The following is a 27,796-nucleotide window of genomic DNA, read 5'->3' as shown; positions in this document are numbered from 1 at the left end:
CATACTAAATGTATGGCATTCTCCTATTCAACCTATCAAATAATGCTATCCAAAAGGGAAATGAGACACTACTCATGCAGTGTACTGTTTGATAACCATTTATGATGTCTATTTAAAACCACATCCTAAAGACTGTTGTATTTGATAAAACTATAAGCCATATTTACTCATAGTTTTGAATCTTCTAACATTTCTTTTTAGCATGAACACAAGAACATAAGACAGTCCAGCACTGACAAAAACAAAAACAAAAGCTACTTCATAATAGTACAATGACACAAGAACTTCTTCTCACATGTAGAAATCTTACCAATTTCATGAAGCCCGTAAGCGCAAATTTTTGAGTAAAATTACTATAAATAATAGCATCCCTTTTTAGGCATTAAGGTAAGAAGAATATGTTCTCTCCACATTCACTTTTTCTTTTTTTTTTTTTTGTGAGACAGGGTCTCACTCTGTTGCCCAGACTGGAGCGCAGTGGTACAATCTTGGCTCACCACAACCTTCGCCTCCCAGGCTCAAGTGATTCTCCTGCCTCAGCCTCCTGAGTAGCTGAGGATTATAGGCACGTGTCACTACTACCCAGCTAATTCTTGTATTTTTAGTAGAGACGGTGTTTCACCATGTTGACCTGGCTGGTCTTAACTCCTGACCTCAAATGATCCACCCGCCTCGGCCTCCCAAACTGCTGGGATTTACAGGTGTGAGCCACCATGCTTGATCTACTTAAACATGATAACTATACCATCAAATAGTCAACTCAAATGAATTCACAACCTTATGCTATTTTTCCCACCCAAATAGTTGGTATATATACAAGTGCAAAATGCGTATGTGATTCAGACAAAACCACCAGTAAAAAAAAAATCTATTTCAGATGGTAATCTAGATCTTGAAAAGTATTTATTATGAGGTAATTTTTAAACAGGTTTACTGAAGTATAATTTACACATAATAAACTGCACCTATTCAAAGCATAATAAATGTTTCATGTATTGTCAAATTTTCCTAACATGTTTTTAAGATACATTAGAACTTTTAAAACCTGAGGGCCAAGAACACTAAACATGGCAAATAGAGTAACTAACAATTTCAACAACAACCAGGAAATTTCACATGGAAAATCTGTGACATTATTGGGACTGTATAGTACAACTCCATGTCACTGCCCTAAATCTTCAATAAGCTTTTCAGTAAAGTTTAATCATTAGGCAAATATTTATTAAACATGTACGCTTGGCATCGAGGATACGGCAGTGAACAAAATGGACATTAAATAATTACAATCATGTTTGAGACTGGCCCTTACAGTATATTACTAATCTGAGACTTGATGGAAGACTTAATAGGAATTAACCAGGCAAAGGGTGTATATGTGTGGATGGTGCTGTAGGGAGGCAGGCAAGGAAAGCTAGAGAGACTGACCTGTGTCTACGTTCAGGCAGAAGACTGCATAAGGCCCAGAGGGAAGAAAGAGCACAGAGACAAAGGATGAGGCCAGCCGCAGCTGAACATGTTACTTGTGTTCACAAGTGTATTGTCGCTACAATAGGAAAAGCAATCGAAGAATTGTTAGCAAGGGAAAGGCAGGATCGCATCTGTATTTCAAAAATATATTTTTCTGGAATACGCTCAAAAGACAGAAGGGAGCAAGCCTAGAGACAGATGAGTCAGAAAGCTGTTAGAGAAGTCAGGTGAGAAATGATGGCAGTGTGAACTCGGCTGCTGAAAGCAGAGCTCAAGAAAAGAAACCGAGAGTCCAAAAATATTTAACATTAACAGGATATTGGGCATTGGGGTGGGAGCAGAAGTAAAAGAAGTGTGATGATGGACTAGGTTTCTGTCCTGAACAACTAGGTAAAGGGCGGAATGCAGCAGAAGTAGGTGGCAGGGAGAGATTAGATGATGAATTCACTTTTAGACACAGTGAATCTGAGACATGGTATCTCAGAGATATCTGAGCAGAGCCATGGTAGGCAGTTGAAAGTGTGTGACTGGAACTCAGGGGAATGGCTGAGGTTGGGCATTCAGATTTGGGAATTAACACACAGAAGTGGCATCAAGGAAACTAAATGGATAAAGTATTTCAAAGAAAGGATAGTAAACAGTGCGAAATGCTGTAAAAACGTCATGCAAATACAAGATCCGGATTTTGCTAGGCAAATATTTCATAGATCTTGGTGAGGGTAGTTCTGGCGTAGTTGTAGACTGATGAAAACTGGATTTAAATATTCTACTATTTCACAGGGGAAAACTTAAGGTTTTTGGGGGGAGGGGAGTGGGGGGGTGGAGTTTCGCTCTTGTTGCCCAGGCTGGAGCGCAGTGGCGTGATGTTGACTCACTGCAACCTCTGCCTCCCGTGTTCTAGTGATTCTCCTGCCTCAGCCTCCCAAGTAGCTGGGGTTACAAGCGCCTGCCACCACGCCCGGCTAATTTTTTTATTTTTAGTAGAGACGGGGGAGTTTCACCATGTTAGCCAGGCTGGTCTTGAACTCCTGACCTCAGGTGATCCACCCACCTCGGCCTCCCAAAGTGCTGGGATTACAGGCCTGAGCCACCACGCCTGGCCCTTAAGCTCTATCTGTATACTAACTCTTCGGAGTTTTCTCTTAAGACATTTTTTTCCTTTAGAGAAAATGCCTTAAGTGAATCCTTATATAATGGTTGCTATAAGATTTCTAACCCGACAATAAATAATTTAGATTAAGAACTTTAAGAAGAAAACAAAACACTGACAGAGAAAAAGGGACCATTACCAAGAAGTGAGTTCCATGCATCACGACTATCGTTTTGTATACTTTTGATTGTGTCAAAGAGATCCTGCCATAGAAACCAAAATAGAACACTTGAATACACATACTGCTGTCTTGGTCAGGAATATGAACAAAGGTTTCATATAGCTGAAGGAGAGAGGCAGGGTGGACAAGTGTTTTGGAAAGGAGATGGAAAAAGAAGGGAAAAGGCAACAAGTGAGAAACTCCTTTTCCATATGATCATCTATGGAAATAAGAACAAACTTCATTCCATAAAAAACAAAGGCAATGAGGTAAAAGGAAACAATGCTGACATTTACTGACCATAATTCTGTAATGGGATCTCGTTGTCATCAGCATGCCACGGTCAATTAGTAGCAAACTAATGAATATTAGCCAAATTTCTTTACCCATTCAGCAAATATTTAAGTGTCTGTTTTAGGTGAGTTGCCCTGTAAGGTGTTATGAGAGACATACAAATACATAAAACATTTTTGAGTCCTCAAAGAAAATACAGCAGGAGCAACTGTATGAAACACAAACACAAGACAGCTTGGGTAGGTAGTACAGATGAAAAGCAGAATTTCAGCAAAAGGAAGAGGATCTCTGGCTGAAGTGATAAGAAAGAAAAGATGCTGTTTTAAAATAAATAGAAGGAAACAGAGAAAATGGAAGAGAGGAGGTGGGTGTTGCATATGAAGAGTGTGAGTGAAGGTAAAGATGTTAATGAATGCCAGGTATGACAGAGGAATAGCACGACGTCTGGTTACATGCATCAGATTCATGCAAGGGACTGCTATGACATCGGGTAGGAAAAGCATTAACAGCATAGGTTATACAAACAGATGATGCAAGAAGAAAACTACCGTATGATCTAGGAATCCCACTACTGGGTATATATCCAAAGGACAGGAAATCAGTATTGACTCTCATGTTTAGTATACTGTTTGCAATAGCCAAGGTACAGAACCAAGTTAAGTGTCCATCGACAGATGAATGGATAAAGAAAATGTGGTACATATACACAACAGAATATTATCCAGCTATAAAAAATGATGAAATCCTGTTATTTATGGCAAGATGGATGAGCCTGGAGGACACTACGTTAAATGAAATAAACCAAGCACAGAAAGACAACCACCATAAGATCTCACTGATAATGTGGAATCTAAACAAGTTGAATTCACAGAAATAAAGAGTACAATAGTGGTTACTAGAGGCTGGGACAAGGATGGGGAGAAGAGAATGGGGAGAGGTTGGTCAATGGGTAAAGAGTCATAAGAGGAACAAATGTAGTATTCCATCACACCGAAGGGTGACTATAGTTAGCAATAATATATTGTATATTTCAAACTAGCTGGAAGAGAGGATTTTGAATGTTTTCATCATTAAGAAATAATTAACGTTTGAGGTGACAGATATGCTAATTATCCTAATTTGATCATTACACATTGTATACGTGTACCAAAATATCACACTGTACTCCATAAATACGTACAACTATGTGTCAATTAAAAATGAAAAAAGTATATGTGTTATGCTAAAGAGTTTAAGACTCTATTCAGGGGCAATAGGGAGCCAGTGAAGATGTTTGAACAAAGAAGTGATATGACTTAGGCTGTCATTCAGAAAGGCAGTACAAAAGTCTTTAGCTTCATCCAGTATAATCTCCCTTGTCTGGATTTCAGACTACTCCACGACCCTTAACCAATCTCATTTTCTACTGTTCTTCAAGATAAAGCCTAATTGTGTCTCAAGGTTCCACAATCAGAATATGGTTCTTCCTACTTCAAGGCCCCCGGCTCTCAGAACAATCATGGTTTCTGGAATTCCCTCTCTCGCCTATCCACCTTAGTCAAAGTCCATCCTTTAATTCTACTTTCCCAATTCAGCTCTCTCTGCCTACTCTAACCCTCCTTAAAACGCTCTCCTTTGACCCACTATGGGGCTTAGACTCTGCCTTGCTGACTCTATGGTGTCCTGCCCTGTGTTGTTCATTGCTACTACATGTTGGTCTGATTCTAAGCAAATAATAATTGCCTCAAAGGCAACAGCCATTTCTTAAATTTCTCCAGAGTGCCAAAAATGGTATGATACATCCAAGGTGAGATGAATAACTAATAATGTCTTCGTTTACCACCACAATCACAACCCTAAGACTTCCAATGGCTGACCAAATTTAGTTATTAAACAAGGAGAGAAAATCATTTTGTCTGAAGTAGTTTCTGTATTAGAAGAATACTCCTGGCCAGACACAAAAACTCCTGCTCAAAATAACCACAACCCAAGGAAAATATGAATCCCACATAAAATAAAAATGTATTACTTTAGGAAATTACTTGACTTCTTATTTTTCTCTTCACTGCAAAAAGAATAGCTCTAGCATAGTCACACAGTCAGACAAGCCAAAAAATGATTCAGCTTCCCATGGAAGACTTCCCTCATCCCTCCAGGCAAATATACACCATTGTACAGTCATGCGCTCCAAAAAATGGAGAGGTACAACTTGCTCTTTTTATCAATTGTCCAAAAAAACAAAGCAAAGGGGAAAAGAGAGAAGTTCTTCATGAAAAAGCCTATTTGTCAACACTACTGCCAGGTTAATTTTGGCATTCACTCATATTCAAAGCAATAAACTTGCTTCTGTTCATTCAGAGACTATTATCTGGAGCTTGTATTTTGAGAATTTTACTTAACTAGAACACATATTTTAATGTTCTGGAAATTTTTAAGAAAGTACAATGTAACTGTTTACCTTAGATTACACTGTGAACATTTGCTTTGGAAGGGTTATCACAAAAATATGTTTAAAGAGTGGAGAATGCTCCTTTACTTAAATACATACTAGCAGAGATGTCTCATACAGGAAACATCAAAGGAAATGAAGGGACAAATGAGTAGCTTAGTGACTCTATTAAGCTAGCATCGTGGTTAAAAGCATGAACTCTGGAGCTAGGCTGCCTTACGCAAGTTATAAAACCTTTCTGTTCCTCAGTTTCTCACCTATAAAATGGGGATAAAAATAAAGGCAAATGGTTAAAAAAAAAAGGTGTGAGCAATAAATGAATTAATGTATGTTACATTTTTGTCTTATTTTTTAAAAGGAGGTATTTAAGTCAGCCTACAAGGGTGCATATAAAATAAAACCAAGTAACTATGGTAAATTCTGACTCAAGTCAGAATGGAAAGAACAAAACACTTTTCCTTTCAATCAGACTACCATATCCCCTCTGGATCTATTTTGTACCATGACAAAGGAAAGCAGAGGGAAAAGTGAAGTCTTCTGATTCTCTGATAACTGGAGAAGGTAGGGAGCTACCTCAAAAACTAAGAATAAAGGAACTACTAAGTATCTGAAGCTGTTTTACAAAGAAGTACTTCTTTAAAAGCCAAGATAGAACTAGGAACACAGAAGAGTTAAGTCTCAAAAAAAAAAAGAAAAAAAGAAAAAAGCCTCTTCATCTGAGGCAAAGGGAAAGAAGAAACGACAGATATTTATAGATTTTTCCTGGCCAATCCCCAAGTGCCTAATTTGGATTGAACTTAAAATGTCCCCGAAACAATCCCCACCCAGAAGGCTGAAATACTAGTGTGACCCATTGGGGTAAAGAGCATCTAGCTCTGAGAGGTGATCCTGGGAAAGAAGCCTTGCACCATGACCACTTCTCTGGCCTTTTCTCTCACCTTTCCTTGCAAGATTCTTCTACTTCAGTCACACAAGTCAACTTACTGTTCTCAGATTATTTTACACCTGGCTGCCTCCATGTCCTTGACCCTGCCATGATGTTCTTCCCAGTCTAGGCAAAACCGGAAAAGTCTTTAAGATCTCTTCAACTGTAGTCACCCCCATGATGCCTCCACCAAACACTTCAGTCAAAAAACTGGCCTATCTTGCCTCTGACTCCATTAGAACTGTGTTAGCACTCATCCATCAATTATCACAGTTAAGTAGGGGCCTGTTGTACAAGTCTCGTGGAACAAGACATCTCCTGTTTCTTTGGATTTCTTAGCATTCAACAAATGGCTTCTGTGTAAATAAATATGTATCTCTGAAAAGGATCTTTCAGGTAAAGGAACCCATGCTCAAGGGTAAATCAAACCTAGGCTGGGCACTGTGGCTCATGCCTGTAATTCCAGCACTTTGGGAGGCTGAGGTGGGCGGACCACCTGAGGTCAGGTGTTCAAGACTAGCCTGGCCAACATGGTGAAACCCCTTCTCTACTAAAAATACAAAAATCAGCTGGGCATGGTGGTGGGTACTTGTAATCCCAGCAACTCAGGAGGCTGAGGCAGGAGAAGTGTTTGAACCCTAGAGGCGGAGGTTGCAGTGAGCCAAGATCATGCCACTGCACTCCAGCCTGGGTGACAGAGCAAGACTACATCTCAAAAAAAAAAAAAAAAAAAAAAAGTAGATCAAACCAGTGCAGAAAATCTAGATTCAGAAGCTCCTTTATTTAAAAATGTAAAATAAACCACAAATATCTGACACACAGATATGCACTAAAGGGCATCTACTCTGCCCACTACAAACAAAAAGTACTAGTAGTTAGACCTTATAAATACATGAGATCTATCAGAAATTTATCATTAAATGGAGGATATTCTGTCTACCCTTAATGCTGTTTTAAAAATTTTTATCCACTTTATTGAGGCATGACAGAAATACAAAAAGTTATGTATATTTAAAGTACACAACTTGATAAGCTTGAAGACTGAATGCTTTTTTAAAATATAAATGGAAGTTTGGGTGGGTTCCATAAAATTATCCATCCTTGAGATATGTCTAAATACATATTGATTTTTATATTATTTGTTCACAATTATTTATAAGCTTATATCCCAGTACCTTTTTAAAACAATTTTATTTTAAGTTCCGGGCTACATGTGTATGACTTGGGAGGTTTGTTACATAGGTAAACATGTGCCATGTTTGTTTGCTGCACCTATCAATCCATCAACCCAGGTATTAAGCCCAGCAATGCATCAGCTATTTATCCTGATGCTTTCCCACCTCCCACCTCACCCCACAACAGGCTCCAGTGTGTGTTGTTTCCCTCCCTGCATCCACATGTTCTCATTGTTCAGCTCCCCCTTATAAGTGAGAACATGCAGTGTTTGGTTTTCTGTTCCTGTGTTAGTTTGCTGAGGATAATGGCTTCCAGCTCCATCCATGTCCCTGCAAAAGACCCTTTCTAAGTGTGCAAATATCTCCCTCTGGAATTTATATGGAAGTTCTACAACTGTTCTCAGTGAAACTTTTAAATATACTCTCCACAAAATGGTAAATTATTCGAGACAAAGTTTCATGAAAGCATTCTGATAATTTCTCAAAAAATAATGGGATGTATGTGTGTGTTTAATGGCTCAGAAGCCTGCGAAGCGCTGACTGTCGGGAATAGTTTATCTAGGAAATTAGGTAATCCATGGGGATTAAGAGCATAAATTATTACCAGGGGCACCCATGAGCTCTTAATGCAGCACTGAGCAGGAAACATGTAAGTTGTCCCTCCAACTAGCCATCTATAGATTATTAACATCTCTCTTCTCACTGTCCTATGAAGATGTTACAGTAAACATCAGTGGTATTCAAGAGCTTAGCATATGGTTTATTGTTAAGAAGAACTTCCCAAATCTTCCTAATCTTTCTTTCATATAAGTAGGGTTTTCCTGGGTCTGAATTCTAATGGCTCTATGCATCTAACTCTCATTCTGATGAACCTAAAGAAGCTTTGAAGGCTGGGTGCAGCGGTTCATGCCTATAATCCCAGCATTTTGGGAGGCCGAGGTGGGTGATCACCTGAGGTCAGGAGTTCAAGACCAGCCTGACCAACATGGTGAAACCTCATCTCTACTAAAAATACAAAAATTAGCTGGGAGTGGTGGCAGGTGCCTGTAATCCTAGCTACTTGGGAGGCTGAGGCAGGAGAATTGCTTGAACCGGGGAGGCAGAGGTTGCAATGAGCCGAGATTGCAGCATTGCACTCCAGCCTGAGCAACAGAGCGAGGCTCCAACTAAAAAAAAAAAAAAAAAAGCAGCAGCAGCTTTTGATTGGTTCCATTTCATTACTGAGTCAATTATCCAAATTCTATATAGACAGAAAGATGAATCACCTCTCTTGGTTCAGTCCTAAATACTCATTTTAATGGGTTATCAATGAGGACCTTCCTATTCTTCACCTAATTTTTAGCTGCAACTCCTGCCACAGTGATTAAATCAGCTTTTCAACCTCAATTTACAAAACTTAAATCTTCAAATGTATTTATTATGTAAATAGGAAATAGTTATTTTTTTTAAAGTGACCTATTTAAGGTTGTCAGTGCCCTGAAGGAGAGAAAATAATAAATGAAGTAAATACTGTATCCCCTTATGTAGAGCTCGCTGAAGCAATACTTAACAAAAAACTGTCAACTAACTGGAGATCAACCTTGCTGAAGTTCTTCCTGCGTCCCTTTTTCTTTTGAGACACTCAACACACATCAGACATTATAAATGTCTGCCATGTGTGAGAAATGTGACAAGTCACTGTGCATGAAAACATGGCTGAAGCAGAGTCACTGGCAGGAGGCGGCAGAGCTCCCAGTGCAGTACTTAGTGAGGCACATGAGATACACTGCAATTCCACTGGGTCTGTTCCAGTGTGGGGAAGGAGAAGAGTACAACAGGAGGCCTGAGAGAGCGAAGAGGACACCACAGGTAACACTGCACATCAGGGAAGGGCTTTAAAGAAGGAAAGGGTACCCATGTTGACTCCAGAGATGCATTTCAGGCACAGAATACATTGAGTGAATACAACAATAAATTTCAAATAATAAGGGGATTCTGGCGAGGCTGGCAGCTGGACTGTGGGGTGAAAAAGCATAGCTGATGGGACTGTACAAGTAATCTTCAGAGACAGACTGTAAAGTCCATGTATGCCACATCACAAAGTTTAAAAACCAAGGAGCTATTTAATTTACTTTGAGCAAGAATCTGCAACATGGGCTAGACAAAGTGGTTCTCAAAGTGCGGTCTGCAAAACCTTGAGGAGACCTTTTCAGGGTGTCTGTGTGATCAAAACTATTTTCATAGTAATGGTAAGATGTTACTTGCCTTTTTACTGTGTTGACATCTGCACTGATGGTGCCTTAGCACAAACCAAGGCATTGGTGCCAGAATGAATCAGGAGTCATTATAGTCTTCACTGCCATACTCTGAGTACACACCTTTTTAAAATTCTGTGTGACAAAATGGGAAGCAAACACATAATACTTCTGTGTATGTGATGTGATGCCTGTCTTGAGAAAAATCACTTGTACAGTTATTTTATGTTGTGAGCTAAACTGCTTTTTTCAGGAAACAACACTTTACTTAAAAGAATGACTGACAAATAATGGTTATTCAGAACTTGGGGTTATTTTCTTAGAATCTGCTTCTCAAGGGAAACAACTGACAGTATTTATAGTTGATAAAATTCAGACTTCAAATGAAAATGAAAATTCTGGAAAGCCTGTAGTCGTCACTATGAGTTTGCCAGTTAGCAAATACTTAAAGACATTTCTGATGAGACTAGTAGTAACATTAACAAATTTGAGTTTCTGATATTGTAGAATGAAACATTCAACATTTGGAAGAGTTGTATTACTCAGTGAATGAATATTTTCCAAATGACCAATGTAGGATTTTACAAAATTATGCATGAGTAAAAGATTCATTGAAAGTATGATAGGCTGGGTGCAGTGGCTCACGCCTGTAATCCCAGCACTTTGGGAAGCCGAGGCAGGCGGATCACTAGGTCAGGAGTTCAAGACCAGGCTGGCCAACATGGTGAAATCCCGTCTCTACTAAAAATACAAAAATTAGCCAGGTGTGGTGGTGCACATCTGTAATCCCAGTTACTGGGGAGGCTGAGGCAGGAGAATCACTTGAATCCAGAAGGTGGGGGTGGCAGTGAGCCAAGACTGCACCACTGCACTCCAGCCTGGGTGACAGAGCAAGACTCCGTTTCAAAAAAAAAAAAAAAATATATGAGATAGACCAGACCCAGCACAGTGGCTCACATCAGTAATCACAGCACTTTGGGAGGCTGAGGCAGGAGGATCACCTGAGATAAGGAGTTCAAGACCAGCCTGGCCAACATGGAGAAACCCCATCTCTATTAAAAATACAAAAATTAGCTGGGCATGGTGACGCACGCCTGTAATCTCAGCTACTTGGGAGGCTGAGGCACAAGAATGCCTTGAACCTGGGTGGTAGAGGTTGCAGTGGGCCGAGATTGTGCCACCGCACTCCAGCCTGGACGACAGAGTGAGACAGAGTACAAAAAGTTCAATGATACGATTTCAGATTGCATACTGAAAGTAGCTTTTAAGAACCTACTGTTTGTCAATTCTGATCTAGTATCAAAGAATATCACAATTATTTGAGAAAACTATTAAGGTAGTTCTCCCTTTTCTAAGCATATACCTGTATTTGCTAAATTTTCTTTATATACTTCAACTAAAACAATATATTGCAATAGGCTTAATGCATGAAATATGTAAGAATCCAAATATTTTATATTAAGTCAGAAAATAAAACAATACCACTCCTCTAAATTTTTTTGTAGAAAAGTAATTTTTTGTAGAAAAAATATCTTTATAAAAATATAATTTTAATAATGATTAGTTTATTGTAGTAAATGAATTAATAAACATTTTTTAAATTTCTCAGTTTTAACTTCTAATACAGTAAACATTTCTAGATATAACCTATATAAACAAAAGCTCTTTGGGGCTCTTAATTTTTAAAAATGTAAAGAGATCTTAAGACCAAAGAGTTTGAGAACTGATGGGTTATAAGGAATACAAGAATAGCTGGAAGAAAAACACACACACACACACACACACACACACACAAAGAATTCAGGTGAGAGAAGATGAGAGTATGAGTTCCCTAAATTGGCAGTTTAATGTGATAAGTTAAATTTACTGTCTCAGAGAAAAAAAGCTTTTCTTATTTTGGGGGAAAAGGATAGAATCTTGGGTGAGAGCTTTCTAACTTAACAGACTGTATGAAAGCTAATGCCTTTAGTTAAATGTGAGATCAGGTCTAAACAATTTCATAACATTATGAATGATGCTGGTGAATTAAGAGTAATTACAGCAAGAACAATAAACAGAGATGGTTTTCTGAAGGGCAAATAAAATTATTTAGGAAAAGACTTTTGATGACCTATGTGCTAATGAAGTTAACTGAAAGGTACTTCCTAAGGGACTATATGGCTGAATAAGTCTCATTCCATTTTTGAAAGACCAGGGCAAATGGTAAACTGACATGAGTAACTCTTTTTAATGCAAGTTCCTGAATTATTACTCGGATTAGTGCCCATTAATGTACATTTTAATACATAATAGTAATAGATACCCTCATAACAATAATTCTGAGCCATCAAGGATAAATTTTGCTCAGCATTTAAGAAGTCAGCCAAGTACATGGATATTTTAGAAATATAGTATAGCAAAGGTGTCAAAGTAGAAGATCTGGCACGTAAGGCTTTACCTCCAGCTATCTGACTGCCATTCCAAAAAGATTAACTTGTCACAGGTTCTACAGTGGAAATGTTCCAATAATTATAAGAGGGTCTTCCCACTCCTGGGGAAAGTGATATTAGGAAGAGCCGCAGACACAATGCTAAGGAATGGAAGGTAAAAACGTGGCAGAAGAATTTTATCTCCCTGACAAAGACAAGTTGTTTCTTCAGCTCAGTTATTCATTGTGGTCATCAGGACATAAATGCTTTTTGGGGCTGGGTAGGGGAATATATTCCTTTAAAAGGCTATCTTGTTAAATTTAAAATCAATGTCATGCATTTGTTAAATCTTTTAATTACTATTTGTTTATTAAAAAGAATTTCCTAAAGGAACATTTGTGTTGTGAAAATGGATGTCAATATTTAAAGTCCTGTCTACTACATTAAAAATGGCCCAGCAGTGCCTCTACTTAGCAGCAGCTGTTGAAATTTCCTCCAAGTAATTGTGTATATCTAAAAGTAAAAGCCTGCTTTTAAAAATATTTAACAATTCGTACTTTTAATTTATTTAGATTTGTGCTATTATGTTCCACCATTACACTAAACTAGTTGGTTATGTGATAAAACGCTTTTCAGAGGAAGAATAGTAAGCTAGCCTTTTTTTTTTTTTTTTTTTTTTTTTTTTAATCTAAGCTATTCCCATCTTTCCCATTCTATGCTGGGGTGATATACCACAAGAAGTTACAGGAACAACTGCTAAAAGAATTAAACATCTTGGGCCTTTACACAGCTGTTGCCATATCATGGCTTTGGTGCATGGTCGGTCACAGATGCTGTCAAGAGGCTTATGTTTAGTTATCCTTTTGCTTCCCCAACCCCCACATTAAAGGTCTCCTTCACCTTCTCTGTCCTTTTTGCTACCTCCCTTCTTCCTGCTCCAAGCTCCCACAAACCAGCCTTAATAAAAGAGGAAGGATCAAGGCAACATTCCACATCAGTCATATTTCAGGGCAGCTTGATGTTTGTTTGCTAATAGATGGTTGGTATTATCTAACCAATAGGGTGACTCCAAGTTTTAAAAAACAGCAAGACTAATTCAGAAATAATATTATTTCTTAATTTTTTTAAAAATAGAGATGGGGTCTCACTTTGTTGCCTAGACTGGTTTTGAATGCCTAGGCTCAAGCAATCCTCCCACCTTGGCCTCCCAAAGTGCTAGGATTACAGGCATGAACCACCTCACCCAGCCCAGAGATAATATTCATAAAAGGTATGCATTATTTTGTTTTTATTTAACCCCTCTTCCTTCCCAAAGAGTTATGCCAAGAAACAGACAAATGGCAGTATAAGTTCCCATTAGGAATAAAACAAAGAAAACTTGGCATTGTTAGGCACTGATGAGCTTCCCACCTCCCACCTTCTGGGACAGCTAGAAGCTCCCCAAGATGAGACCAAAACCAGTGAGTAGGTAGAGATACACTGTAACTCTGACACCCAGCAGCAAATGTCAATCACCTGAATTCACTACTGCCAGAATCACTTAAGACCCTCCAGTGGCTACAAAGAAACCTGTGGGGCTATGACGGGTGGGATGTGCCAATGACAAATTCTATTCTCTTTCAAATCCTACAGAACACAGTCTTTCGATTTAAAAGCAAACCTAAGAGCACTTGTCCACATTATATTATATGCTAATCTTCAAACAATATTTCTTCTCACAGCTTGCAGGTACTCCTTTTAATGCGTTCAGCTGCAACAGCCACTGCAGGAAAGTTCCATGTCAGGAAAGCCAGGATTTAAATCGTTTTCCTCACTCAAGGAGGAAAGAGCAGGCTCAGACAAGGGAAAAACAATCCACTGAGCTTGATGTGAAGCAGATACAGCACCAGGTTTCAGCACTAATGAAGGAAGAGGGCCAGAGCTCTATTTCCCTCCTTTCCATCATCCCATTAGGGAAACCTAATGACTCCTGGGAAGGAACATAGCCTATTGTGTTGACTACGAGGGTAATAGGGACAGGAACTGTTTCATAGCAAAACAATCATGATACACGCATCACTTTCTGGAACTGGAATGAAAAGTCTGACCCCCTATTTTAAGGCAAGCAATGCTGTCAACAGGGAAAATCCTTTGAGTGAAACATTTCAGCAGAATTCCACTTCAGGCCTGATGTTACAATGCTACTAGAAGTGAACAGTAGAAGGGACAGTGGTGTAGATAGGCCTAAACAATGGAAAATTCCTTCTCTGAGTTCCCACGACCCAGGTGTCAACTCCTGGTTCATTTCTTTGTTTCTCCCAATAGAGCTTCTTGAGGGATGAAATCTGTCTTATTTTACCCACCATGGCATCCCTGGTTTCTATTACAACGTTCAGCATACAAAATAGTACATATTTGCAGATTAAAGGCTCAATTTTGCTTTGGAAATACACAAGAGTAACATCTCCTGGAAGAAGGGACTATGTTCCAACAGCATAATTTACTGTTGGAATCTTTGCTACAAATGTTTAAAGTAAGGGATTCGTGCATGGACATATGTTTTTTCCATGCCTCTCCCGCTGACAAGTCAGTCTGTGGCTTCCCACAGTTTCTGGCTTTCACGGGGTGGAATGAGAGAAAAAATTCCTGAGCCTCTTAGAGTAAATGTCCTGTTGCCCACAAAGTAGAGACTGCACACTACACGGGCTCTGATGCTTCTCATCATGCATCCTCTCCAGAATGGACCAGGCCTAGGCCCAATTGCAAGAGGCCTGTGGGTGGCTGAGGTGGTACCCCTTGGTTCTTCTTTAGCCCAGCATGGCAGGGGGAGTCCAAACCAACCCATTGTCTTCAGGCCCCTTGATTCAAGGGAAAAAATAAACACAACAAATTTTTGGTAGCAAAACAAGGAGGAAGAATGACAAAGAAAGAAATTAATGATGTCAAAAATAAAACTGAACATACCACATTTTCCTTGAGTTATTATTTTCATAGAAACCAAAAGATAAAGAATATTGGAAAGGGGATCCTACAATTCTGCTCTTCCCAGAGCGACCAGGATCTTACCCTAAGGAAGAACATGACAAGCAGAAGGCTCTTCCATTTTTCACATCATTCATCTGCTGTCAGAAAACGCTGGAATTACACAAACCTGGATTTCACAGTGACTCATGCAGGCTTACTGGGTTGGTAGGTAACAATTTTCACTAAATTTCAAGGAAGGTAACACATAACAAACACACCCAAAAATAAAGATGCCATGCTCAGGAAAGGAGAAGGCAACAGGAAGTGGGAATCCTCAATCTACCCAGATCACCCTATACCGTGATCTGCCCATGGCCCAGCCACAAGCCTCCAAGTATCTGTATCAGAAGGCAATTTGCTAAAAGGAAGTACTGCAGAGTCACCAGTGCAGCAGATGCACACAGCTCATCAACCACAACAAAGGGATCAAGCGTACACATTCAGCTGTATCCTTCCCATAATTTTTCTTAATGTACGGGGAGTGAGGATTAAAGGATTTCATAAAGTAGAGGAAAGTCACTGACCAGTAAAGATGGTCCTATTTAAGAATTTCCTATTTAAGAATCTCCAGCAGAAACACTGGAGAGGTTTCCAGTGTGCCTCTGGCTTACCATGTGACACTGAGGAGCATACTTCAGTGACAGGTGATGTCTAAGACAGAGGTGGGCAAGGAGAGGCTCCTGGGCATCACAAATGATGGCAGGCCCTTTGAGCATGCTAGCTCTTTGGGGACTCCAGTTCCTTTCTTGCAAATTAAAGGGCACAAGCCTCATGCTCACTAAAATTCCTCCCTAAACTAATATTCTATAATGAGAACAATTATTTTTGGAAGATTTTGGATTCCCATAGTTATAGAATCTGGAGTATAAATAGAAAAGACCTCTAAATGGTTCCATTACAAATTTTTTGATCACATGCTGTTTTTACATAAATCAAAAGGGAATAGGACATCTCCAGTTCAAGTATGTTTTTCTACTAATCTATCTTTCTTCAAGGGGATTCCAAGCAATAAAATAATTCATAATTTTTAACTACTTAGCCTCTCCACCATGTTTTTTTTCTGCCTCAGAGAAGGGGTTCAGGAAAAACTTCCCAGATGTGCCACTCCCAAGGTACTTCATACTCTACACAGTAAAAGAAACATACACATACACACGTATCTCACATAAATGAAAGCGCCAAGCCAAATTTATCCTTTCAAATATGTATTTAACCATAAAGGCCAACTGTGAAGCTATACAATTTACCCCAATTATTCCTATTATAATTAGTTCAAACTGTTAGAGAAATCTTTTGCAACCATCTTCAGTACAAACACTGAAATCACATGTGAAAAATCTGACTCGTTTTTATACCTCCATAACCCCAAATTCCAACCCCAGAGTGACTAGGTTTTTTATTTTATTTTGAGACAGGGTCTCATTCTGTTGCCCAGACTAGGGTGCAGTGGCATAATCATGGGTCACCGCAGCCTCCACCTCCCCAGGCTCAGATGATCCTCCCACCTCAGCCTCCCAAGGAGCATGCCACCACGCCTGGCTAATTTTTGTATTTTTGGTAGAGACATGGTTTTGCCCAGGCTGGTTGCGAACTCCTGGGCTCAAGCAATACACCTGCCTCGATCTCCCAAAGTGCCAGGATTATAGTTGTGAGTCACTACACCCAGCAACTATGCTTTCAAAACTCTTAAATATATATATGAATACTGATGACTCAGTCAGGAGCAAATGCCAACTACAGAAAAAGAAGATCAATACAATAAACATTTTGGCTTACTCTGACTTCTGAGTTAGGTTTAAACTTAGATATTTTAAATGCGCTCATAAGAGTATTCTCTGCCCTGAACTTTATGAAAGGCATTTTCACCATCAACTAACTTTCTTTGAAGACTTCATATGTACACTTAAGACACTGTCCCAGTTGCTCAGGTCCACAGCAGTGATAGGGTTTTGGGTGTCCTCAGAATGGAAGCAAAATGTCTACATCACTGTATGAAATGAAAGAGGCAGGAAGGGAGAACACACACTTTCAATGGCTGAATGGAAATATTTAAACAGAAATACTACTTGTTTCAATTTCCACATGGTTCATATACTACTGAATACTTCCATTTTTCATATTCTGTGGTAAATTTTATGTTTTTCAGTCCTAATGAAATTTTTTTTTTAACCTGGATTACTGCCAGATCAGTTACCTTGCAAACTGATGTGTCTCTGGCAATCCTTAGGCAATTCTATGATCTTCGAAGGGCTGAGCGTATTGTGAAAGTAAAAAAATAACTACAAGGCTGGAAAGCATATCAATGGCTCCCTGAAGCTATCCCTGTTCTTGCCAATAGACTATTGATACCACCTGTGCTACAACACGGGTCTCACCAAGGAAACACCATTACGTTTCAGACAGGCACTTTTCAAGAAGTATTCCTCTCTGTGATCTCCTATAGCACATTAATGGTATCTGATAACATGTCTCATATACTGCATTCATGTACTGTGATTATATCTGTATATGTTTGCTTTTTTAAATTTAACTAGATTCTAGGTATGCTGAGGGCAAAAAGGATACCTAACTTTCAAAAATTATCTGGTATTTGGCAGGGTGCAGTGGCTCATGCCTGTATTCCCAGCACTTTGGGAGGCTGAGGTGGGAGGGTCACTGAGTCCAGGAGTTTGAGACCAGCCTGGGCAACATTGTGGAGACCGTGTCTCTACAAAAATTTAAAAATTAGCTAGGTGTGGTGGCTCACACCTGTGGTCTCAGCTATTCTGGAGGCTGAGGTGGGAGTATCACTTGAGCCCAGGAAGTTGAGGCTGCAGTGAGCTACGATCACGCCACTGCACTCCAACCTGGGCAACAAAGTGAGACCCTATCTCTACAAAACAAAAACAAAAACAAAAAAAAACCTCCAAATTTGATGCAATAATTTGTCCAGGGAAAAATAATCATTTAATGTTTACTAAATGAATAAATGAATGAAATTAAAGCCACAGGCTAATATCACAAAATTGAGCAGCCTAGGAGACTAGAAACATCTGAAATTGGTGCCCCTGAAACTTTTTCTGGATAAAGTAGACAACTCCATATATAGTGGACAACTCTGTAAATAGTGTACACATTTACTCTTCTGGTGGTCAACTAGCGACACATCACTAGACTCTTGTTAAAATCCACAATCAAAACCTAATATGGAATATCTAAAACTGCCTAAATTGTAGGTACCCAGGTAGATCCCTGAGGTGGACCTAGGCCTTTCTCAAAGATCAAATGACATCTCTCTTTTAATTTTCTACTATGGAAACTTTCTCTTTTACAGGCAAAAACAAGCAGCTCTAAGTCATATTTATATCAGTAAGCAACACAGAACTTAGAACTACAAGCAATACATAGTTTTTTCTAAGAGATCACCTATTGGTAGCCCTTCCAAATTTACTGGTAGAAATAATGGCTACACCCAAGCCTATATTTCTGATACATAATGCATATATCTTCATTCCCACAGTGTAAAAATAATATAACATTCTTTAAAAGCTTCCTTAGAAAGGAGAATTTAGCGTCCATTTCACTGAAAGTTACCTTTTCACAAGCACCTTTATGTTTACCTGTATTTTAACACTTGAGAATATGTCTGATTTACTGGTTTAATAATTGCCTTTCCTACTAGAATATGAGCCTTTGAATGCAGAGACTCATCTATTTTCATTTCAGCATATCTGAGGCCTAGCACAGAGTTCAATGAACATTTGTTGAACTGAGTACTGAATAAATTAGTACACCCTTGCAGTAAACATAAAGTGACATGGAAAGTTAAATGAGTACCACTGTGGCCTGATATAACTGATAGCTTCTTCCAAGACCATTTAAAAATCATTATCTAAAATCACTCATTCATACTGTCTTAAGATGGGCCTAATAATTCTGAGTTACTTTAAAATGAGATTAGAATTATATCTATTGCATTTAAAATGCCTATTATAGGCTAGAATTTCCTAACTCTAGTTAATACAAACAACCTTTGTAATAGGCATCAATATCCCAAATTTACAAATGAGGAAACAGCCTCTAAATAAATGAATCAAAATTATTCAGCTGGTAGTTGGCAAAACTAGGTTAAAACCTTAATTCACTGGGCTCCATAATCTTTCCCTTATACTTAGCTATTATCATTGGCTGTCAATATAATAAGAATGAACAAAAGAGAAATGAGTGTAAGTAGTAGACAGAAAGAGTGGTAAGACTCAGATACAGTTATTTTCACTCGAGAGGGGGTGGCATGAGACACACATCCCCTCTAAAATGCACATATGACCTATGATTCAGCAGTTCTATGAAAGAAAAAAGCAGATTCTAATATAATTGATTTTAATATCCCAGAACAAAACACCTTGGAAAACATTTAAGACAAAAGTGATTAGTTAAGGATTTGGTTAAGGAATGTGTGATTTAAAAAAAAAAAAAAAAAAATTCCCACATGGTGGCTCACACCTGTAATCCTGCACCTTGGGAGGCCAAGGCAGGAGGATCACTTGTGCCCAGGAGTTCAAGATCTGCAACATAGCAAGACCCTGTCTCAAATTTAAAAAAGAAAAAAAAAATCCCTCATGATTGTCCTTTTGGTCCAAATGTAAGATATCCTCAGTTTTGTTTTTGGTTTTTTTTTTGTTTGTTTTTTTGTTTTTGTTTTGAGATAGAGTCTCATTCTGCCTTCCAGGCTGGAGGGCAGTAGTGCAATCTTGGCTCACTGCAACCTCCACCTCCCAGGTTCAAGCAATTCTCACGCCTCAGCCTCCCAAGTAGCTGGGATTACAGGGGCGCACCACCACGCCCTGCTAATTTTTTTGTATTTTTAGTAGAGATGGGGTTTTGCCATGTTGGCCAGACTGGTCTCGAACTCCTGGCCTCATGTGATCCACCTGCCTCAGCCTCCCGAAGTGCTGGGATTACAGTATTTTTTAAATTATTCTAATCATTTCATAATCACATACTGGTCAAAAATTAAGAGCTGGAAGAAACTAGAGATTAACCATTACACAAAGGAGAAAACACAGATCAGAGAAATTAAATAACTTGCTTAAGGTCACTTAAAAATGTACAACTAGATCATTAAATTATACCTTTACATACATTATCTATGGGTAGTTTTACACTAAGTTTATAGTTTTGCCACTTGTGACTTTATGGTCTGGGGTTCTCTGAGGTACTTCTTTTCCACAATTGTATTAAAAATTTGTATTAGGAGCCGCTGATAATTTCCTGGAAACTCTCCATTTCAGAGGAGATACAGAGAGTCTCCAAAAAATCTACATGAAAAAAACTGAGAATTAAATTTTCTGTGGTTGATGCTAGCTCTAGCTTTGGACCTATATGGGATAATTTAAGGAGAGCCTGCCTCTCTTACATGCCAAAAATGTATGCAGATAAGACTTTCTGGCAACTCAGAAAGTGGCCAATTTGCCTTTCCCTAGGTGACACACACACCACAAAACTATGTGAATATGATGGCAGAAACATTTTTAAAGGACCTTTTTAAAAACTGACAACTATTAAATAACAGGGTGGGACGTACAAGCCATTTTGAATATCAGCATTGTAAGTTGTTGGATTAGTCACCAAATAGCCTAGAGGCTGTCATATTTTCCCACGGCAGCTGAGCATGAAGGCTGTGAACAGCCACACAATACAAAAGCTTTCAACCAAATTCCTAGACTAGGGATGGAAATACAAGTTCGCCCCCTTTAGACAACAGAAAGAAAACAGAGTGTTCCATTAAATATAATAAAAGGACATAGTTCAGGAAGATATTAACAGGCAATATTCTAAGACCAACAATGCCCTTACTACAGTCCTGAAGAAAAAAACATGAATACTGTTGTAAAAATAACTAAGAATGGAAATTCAGTTAATTTGATGTTTGGCTGTATAATTGCCAAAAAAAAAAAAAAAAAAAGATCATGGTTCTGATTTTAAATGCTTTCTTGATTGAGGAAGGTATGTTAAATAAAGAGTAGATTTTCCCAGTAACCTAATACTCAACACATGGGATTTTACAGTTGTCCTTGAACATAGTTGTTCTTGAGTGTTTGACTGTTAGGACCATAGGAACCCTGACAATATATACTGGTTTGTAGAATTAACTGTTCCATACGGCTAATAAGCTTATGCAAAGAGCATTCAGAAAAGGAACTATTATTGAGATACTTCAATGAACAGATGCCCCAGGGAGAGAAGGTCCTTCCTAATGAACTTGGCCATATCTTGAAGAGAAAAGATCCCTACAACATACGATATTGGTTTGCAGTACTGGGACATACTATGAAGGCGAATGGTGTCAGACGGCCTTCTTTTCTGAACTTAAGTATTCAATGTCATCTCCTGCTTGCCTCCAGCATCTGGCTCAATATCATATCATTCTTTAGGAAATAAAAGGCAGATCTAAAAAATCTTCCTAATTTCTGCACCAAAAGCAAGCATTTTGGAGAAACATCATCTTAGTGGTATTTAGTTGCAGCTAAACAGATTATAGTAAGAACATGAGACTTAAAGTATATCAGCTTACATCTTAAAATGGCTAAAGGAGTTTCTCCAACTATTACCAAAAGCATGAAAGTATAATGCAATGGCTTTAGAATTTTAGCATGCATAAGTATCATTCAGGGATGCTTGTTTAAAACGCAAAAACCCATCCTAAACCAAGTGGATGGGACTTCCCAAGTGTACCCTCAGATGATTCTTCAGGAAATAGTATAGTGGAAAAATTATTCGCATAGAAATTGGGTTCTAGTCCAGCTGACAGTTAACTAGCTGTGAAACAAGGCAAGTCATTTAACTATCCTGAACCCATTTCTTCTCTTATAAAGCAAAGGTGCTGGACTTCAGAAAATCTTTAAGGTTCTTTCAAATTGTAAGGGTCTCAGAAGCAAAACAAGTTCCATGTCTTTCAATTTCAAATTAATGTAAGAAACTATTCCTGAAGCTTTTATAACATGTTCAAGAAGCAGTAACTGAGTCTGAACCACCATATTCCACTAGTTACTAAAATAAGTGAATAGCATATTGTAATCTGAAGTTACTAAACTAATAATAATACTAAGCTGTACTTATTTTGTGCCAGGCTCTGATCTAAGTACTTGACATATATTAACTCACTAAGGAAAAAAAGACGACAACAAAAGGTAATCTGAATACCTTCAAACCAGTAAAGCATACAGGTGGAGGTAATGATGAATATTAAATTGCAATGGGCATTAAAACTTTGGCTATAATAAAATGATAAAATGATTAATGGGAATAAACCACAATATGTGTAAAGTAATAACTTTGCCTCAAAAATTGTGAACATTTTCACCCCAATAAAGAAATATCAGTAAAGACTATCAAGAAATCTGCAGCATTTAACACATACCTGTGTTTTCTCTGAGAATATAAGTAAACGAATGCAGATACTGTCTAATTCCTTCATGAACTATGATTTTCAGCACTGGACCTTTAAAGTAAGGATTTATTTACAATACATGTGTCAAACGGGTTAAGGAATGAAAAATTACTCCTCAGTTTGTATGACAGATAGCAGACGAAAGGACTAAAGAAAACAAGAACTCAGCTGTAGCTTTTTTCTTTAAATCCTTGGTAGTGCCACTCGACAGAGGTTCTTATGCTCTGACCATTACACGTTTAGAGAATGTTACAAAACTTCCATAAGAATTTAAATGGATTATTTACATTTATTAGAAAACTGCCATAAATTTACCATACTACTGGTTTTCAAGCCGGTAGCAAAGCATAAGATACAGGAATTTGTTCTATTTTACATTTGGAGAGGATGATTCAATGATTCAATGAAGCAATGACTGGCCTATTCCCAAGGCACACACATAGACGGGGTATGTGGCAGAAAGATCAGGTTAAATATTACACAAATGCCACTCCTCCCTCAAATATAATCACAGACTCTAACCCTTTTCAGCATGAAAACAGACTCTAGAAGGTTAAAGCTAGAGAATGATTAGAGACAAGGAAACTGAGCCCTAGAGAGGCTGTCAAAAAGCTATTCAGGAAAGACAGAACTTGATCCCACTCCCAACCTGTAGTTTAAAAACCAGAGGTTTCACCACAAAACAATTTAAGAAATCTGCTTGCTTCTTTTTTCTTTTCTTCCGCTGGTGCACAAGTATTTATTAGGCAGGGGCTCACATGCTATTGCCAGTGGGATATTAACTCTTTTTTACAGCCCATGAAAAAAAATTAAGAGTAGGCTTTTTTTTTTTTTTTTTCAAGACAGAGTGTTACTCTGTCGCCCAGGCTGGAGTGCAGTGGTGCGATCTCGGCTCACTGCAACCTCCTGGGTCAAGCAATTTCTGGCTAACTCTTGTATTTTTTTTTTTTTTTTTAGTGGAGACAAGGTTTCCCCATGTTAGCCAGGCTGGTCACGAACTCCTGACCTCAAGTGATCCGCCTGCCTCAGCCTCCCAAAGTGGCAGAATTACAGGCATGAGCCGCTGTGCCCGGCTGAGATTTTACATTTTTTTAATGGCTGGAAACATAATTCAAAACAATAATATTTCACGACACATGACCATCACATGAAATTCAAATTTCAGTGTCCATAATAAAGTTGTATTGAAGCACAGTGACACTCCTTTGTTTACATACTAGCTACAGACACTTTCATACTCACAGCAAAGCTTACTAGTTGTAAGAGACTATATGTCCCACAAAGCATTTACAAAATCTGTCCTTTACAAAATGCCGACCTCTGCTCTCTTTCCCCATCCAGTGAAAACCTATATGAATATAGTATGTGAAGAGTTAAATGGGAAAAATTAAAGTGTGTGTCTGTTTTATCCTTTCAACTCACAGCAAATAAGGCAAGTTTGTCAGAGCACCACGGAGAAGAGTTAAGTAGTCAGATTTCACATCATTATAAGAATGCTGTGAACACAAAAACTTCCTGAATTTAGGCCTGCAAATCCTCAAGAACTGAAAATCCCACTGACATATGCTTTCCCCAACTCTACACGGTGGAAGCAAACACAAAGCATAAGGCATTGATATCTCCCAGCTAGAGATAAATTACATGGTTCTCAGGCTTCTTATAGCAACTTTACCAATCAGAGCCCAGGTTTCTTGAGTCAAGGAGGAATTGCCCTGTTGTGTAAGTCCCAGATTAGAAATCAAACCTCAAACTCTTCCAGCTGCCTTTGGCCTCAAGCTAGTCATGTGACTCTCCAAGGGTCTATTCTTTTATCTGTAAAATGAGGTATGCTGACCAACCAGAGGAATATTCACTCTCTCAACTCTTAAAACTAGAGAAAAAAGGAGAAGAGGAAAGGGACTGAGAGAGGAGACCTTTTCTTTTCTTTAAGTCATGTTTTGTTTTCTTCTTTATAGTAGACAAGATACCATTAGAATAGAGATATCCCTCATCAGAAAGCAAAGGGTCTAGAGCCAAGTACCAGCCTGGATTCAATGACTCTAATCACTACAATATTAAAATGGAGTACTAAGAAACAGAGGTATTTGAATTCAAGGATGTGAGTTTTTTCCTTCCCTTTCTAAGGGGCTTCTGGAAACAAAGACACATGTACCCATGCAGGGTGTGTTCTCTTTTCTTCTCACAGGGGTAAAAGCAACATTTGTCTGAATAATGCCTGCTTTACAAGTAGCCACCCAGGCATTAGTCATGAATATTATGTGTAATAAGGGCGGGTTAGAACAGTCAGCACCTTCACACCACAGTACTCCAATACAAGAAGGTTTGTTCATCACTGTTCATACTCTTGAAACAATCTGGGATAGTCTGTTCCATTTACCTACCGTGAAATTTCAAAAAAAAAATACCACTTAGTCCTCTGAAGAGTAAAAACAGTGCAATGTCAAGTGTAGCCCAAGGAACATGGACTTTCAAAGGGGCAGCATGAGTAAGTTCACTAACTTGATTTTCAGCTTTCTAATTTTTTTTTTTGACCACCATGGAATCTAAAGCATAGGGCACTGTTTCTCTCAACAAGTTTGTTTTAAAAGTTAATAGCTGGCTGGGTGCACAGGCTCACGCCTGTACTTCCGGCACTTTGGGAGGCCAAGGCGGGTGGGTCACTTGAAATAAGAAATTTGAGACCAGCCTGGCCAACATGGCAAAACCCCATCTCTACTAAAAATACAAAAAAGTAGCCAGGCGTGGTGACGAGTCCCTGTAATCCCAGCTACTCGGGAGGCTGAGACAAGAGAATCGCTTCAACCCAGGAGGTGGAGGTTGCAATGAGCCAAGATCCTGCCATTGTACTCCAGCCTGGGTGACAGTAAGACTTCATCTCAAAAAAATAAAAAATAAAATAAAATAAAAGTTAATAGCTTTAAACAAAGAAAAATAATCTCAAGACCTTGAAGAAAAATATTTTTGAAGCCAAATAAATGGAAATTACCATATGACCCAGCAACTCCACTAGGTATATAAAAACATGTCCACATAATTTTGTACACAAATGTACGTAACAGCATTATTCACAGTAGCCAAAAAGTGGAAACAATCCAAATCCACAAAAAAATGTGGTATATCTATACAACGGAACAGTATTTGACAATAAAAAGAAATAAAATACTGATCAATGCCACAACATGGATGAAACTTGAAAATATTACGCTAAGTCAAAGAAGCCAGAGACAAAAGATCACATATTGTGTTATACCATTTACATGAAGTTCTGGAATGGGCAGTTTACGTACTATCTACAGCCACTTTCACACTCTCACAGCAAATCTCTCTATGGATTTACAGAAAGCAAAAGTAGATTAATGAGCTGGGGGAGGGAAGAGTGAAGGAAAGGCACACTGCTAATGGGTCTGGGGTTTCTTCTTGGAGTGATAATGTTCTGAAATTAGAGCCTTAGTGGCGATGGTTGCAGAACTCTGTAAATCTATTTAAAACCAATGACCTATGCACTTTATTTGATTGGGTGGATTTTATGGTATGTGAATCATATCCCAAAAAAAACTATTCTTAAAACAAAAAAAAATGTTGATTGAACCTTTTATTCTCTTATTTTTTTTTTTTTGAGGCGGTGTCGTGCTCTGTTGCCCAGGCTACAGTGCTATGGCACAATCTTGGCTCACTGCATCCTCCGCCTCCCAGGTTCAAATGATTCTCATGCCTCAGCCTTCCAAGTAGCTGGGATTACAGGCGCCTGCCACCACGCCCGGCTAATTTTTTTGTATTTTTAGTAAAAACAGGGTTTCACCATGTTGGTCAGGCTGATCTTGAACTTCCAACCTCAGGTAATCCACCCACCTCAGCCTCCCAAAGTGCTGGGATTACATGTGTGAGCCACCGCGTCTGGCCTACTGAACCTGTTTTTTCATTGCTGAAAATGATATACTTCATAATTTAGACAGTTACTATTGAGCTATAAAGTAAAAATCTCATTTTGGCTATCAGTTTTTATAATAAAGAAAGAAGAGTCAGGTTTAAGAAGGGTTTATAGGCCGAGTGCCGTGACTCACATCTGTAATCCCAGCACTTTGGGAGGCTGAGGCAGGTGGATCACTTGAGGCCAGTTCGAAAACAGCCTGGCCAACATGGCAAAACCCCATCTCCACAAAAAGTACAAAAATTAGTCAGTCATGGTGGCACATGCCTGTAATTTCAGCTACTCACAGCTGAAATTAGGCAGGAGGTGAAGGCAGGAGAATCGCTTTCACCCAGGAAGCAGAGGTTGCAGTGAGCTGAAATCACACCACTGCACTCCAGCCTGGGTGACAAGAGCAAAACTCCATCTCAAAAAAAAAAAAAGAAAAAGAAAAAGAAGGAAAGAAAAAAAGAAAGAAAAGGTCTATAGATCCCCTTTTGTGATAGCTCAGATTTTGTGACAATTTAAGGTTACTGACAAATCTTAAGGCCTTGTGCTCAAGGGGAAAATGTTTTTCAGCATAATCTGTAAGAAAACATGTAACAGCGCATTCCAAAACTTTGCTGTATGGTATATACCATTTATGAAAGCTTAACTGCAGCAACATATACACATTTATATAACAGCACAAGAGGGAAGGGGGAAAATACTATTTTGCCCACTTACCCTCAAATAAAAGACAAAGCCATAAATAAGACACAGCAGAACAGGATAAACACATTCTGTGCCCTTACAGACTTCCTGATGCCACTTACCGCCTGGGTCATTGGGCCTTGCTTCATCTTCAGTGTAGCAGCTATGCTCCCTACAGCCACTTCTTCAGAAATTGAACTTGCTCTAAAATCCACTTCATCTTCAGCTTTCACGTCTGGCATTTCTGAAAGTGCAGGGGGGTTACAGAGTACATTTTTAAAAACTGATTCCTGTGCCTTACTATTCATACAACATGCTCCAGGTTTCATGTGTTTTGTTTTGCTTTTGCATTAAAACGGAAAAGTATTCTTTTGTTGTCAGCGGCTAGTGTCATTTCTGACCCTATGCTGAGCTATTCCTTTATCGCATGGTTACTGGTTTTCCCTAGCCTTTGTAGGCGCTTGGAACTAAGCGAGGATCCAATTCAATGTCTTTTGAACATCCATTTCACTATTGACTTTTT

General features: G+C 38.7%; 1 protein-coding gene across 13 annotated transcripts in view; it reads right to left on the bottom strand.

The window, feature by feature from the left end:
- AKAP13 (A-kinase anchoring protein 13) overlaps positions 1-27,796 on the bottom strand; it is a 361,925-nt gene that overhangs the window by 134,836 nt on the left and 199,293 nt on the right. For all 13 annotated transcript variants that reach the window (XM_055098908.2, XM_055098910.2, XM_055098909.2 and 10 more), the window contains exon 8: positions 27,396-27,517. In XM_055098908.2, coding sequence (XP_054954883.2) covers positions 27,396-27,517 — 122 coding nt within the window. The remainder of the gene's footprint in view (positions 1-27,395; positions 27,518-27,796) is intronic.

The sequence above is a fragment of the Pan paniscus genome, chromosome 16 (genome assembly GCF_029289425.2).
Source record: "Pan paniscus chromosome 16, NHGRI_mPanPan1-v2.0_pri, whole genome shotgun sequence".
Classification (NCBI taxonomy): Eukaryota; Metazoa; Chordata; class Mammalia; order Primates; family Hominidae; genus Pan; species Pan paniscus.
Note: the sequence above shows the minus strand (reverse complement) of the source record. Positions and strands in the feature narration are given on the sequence as shown.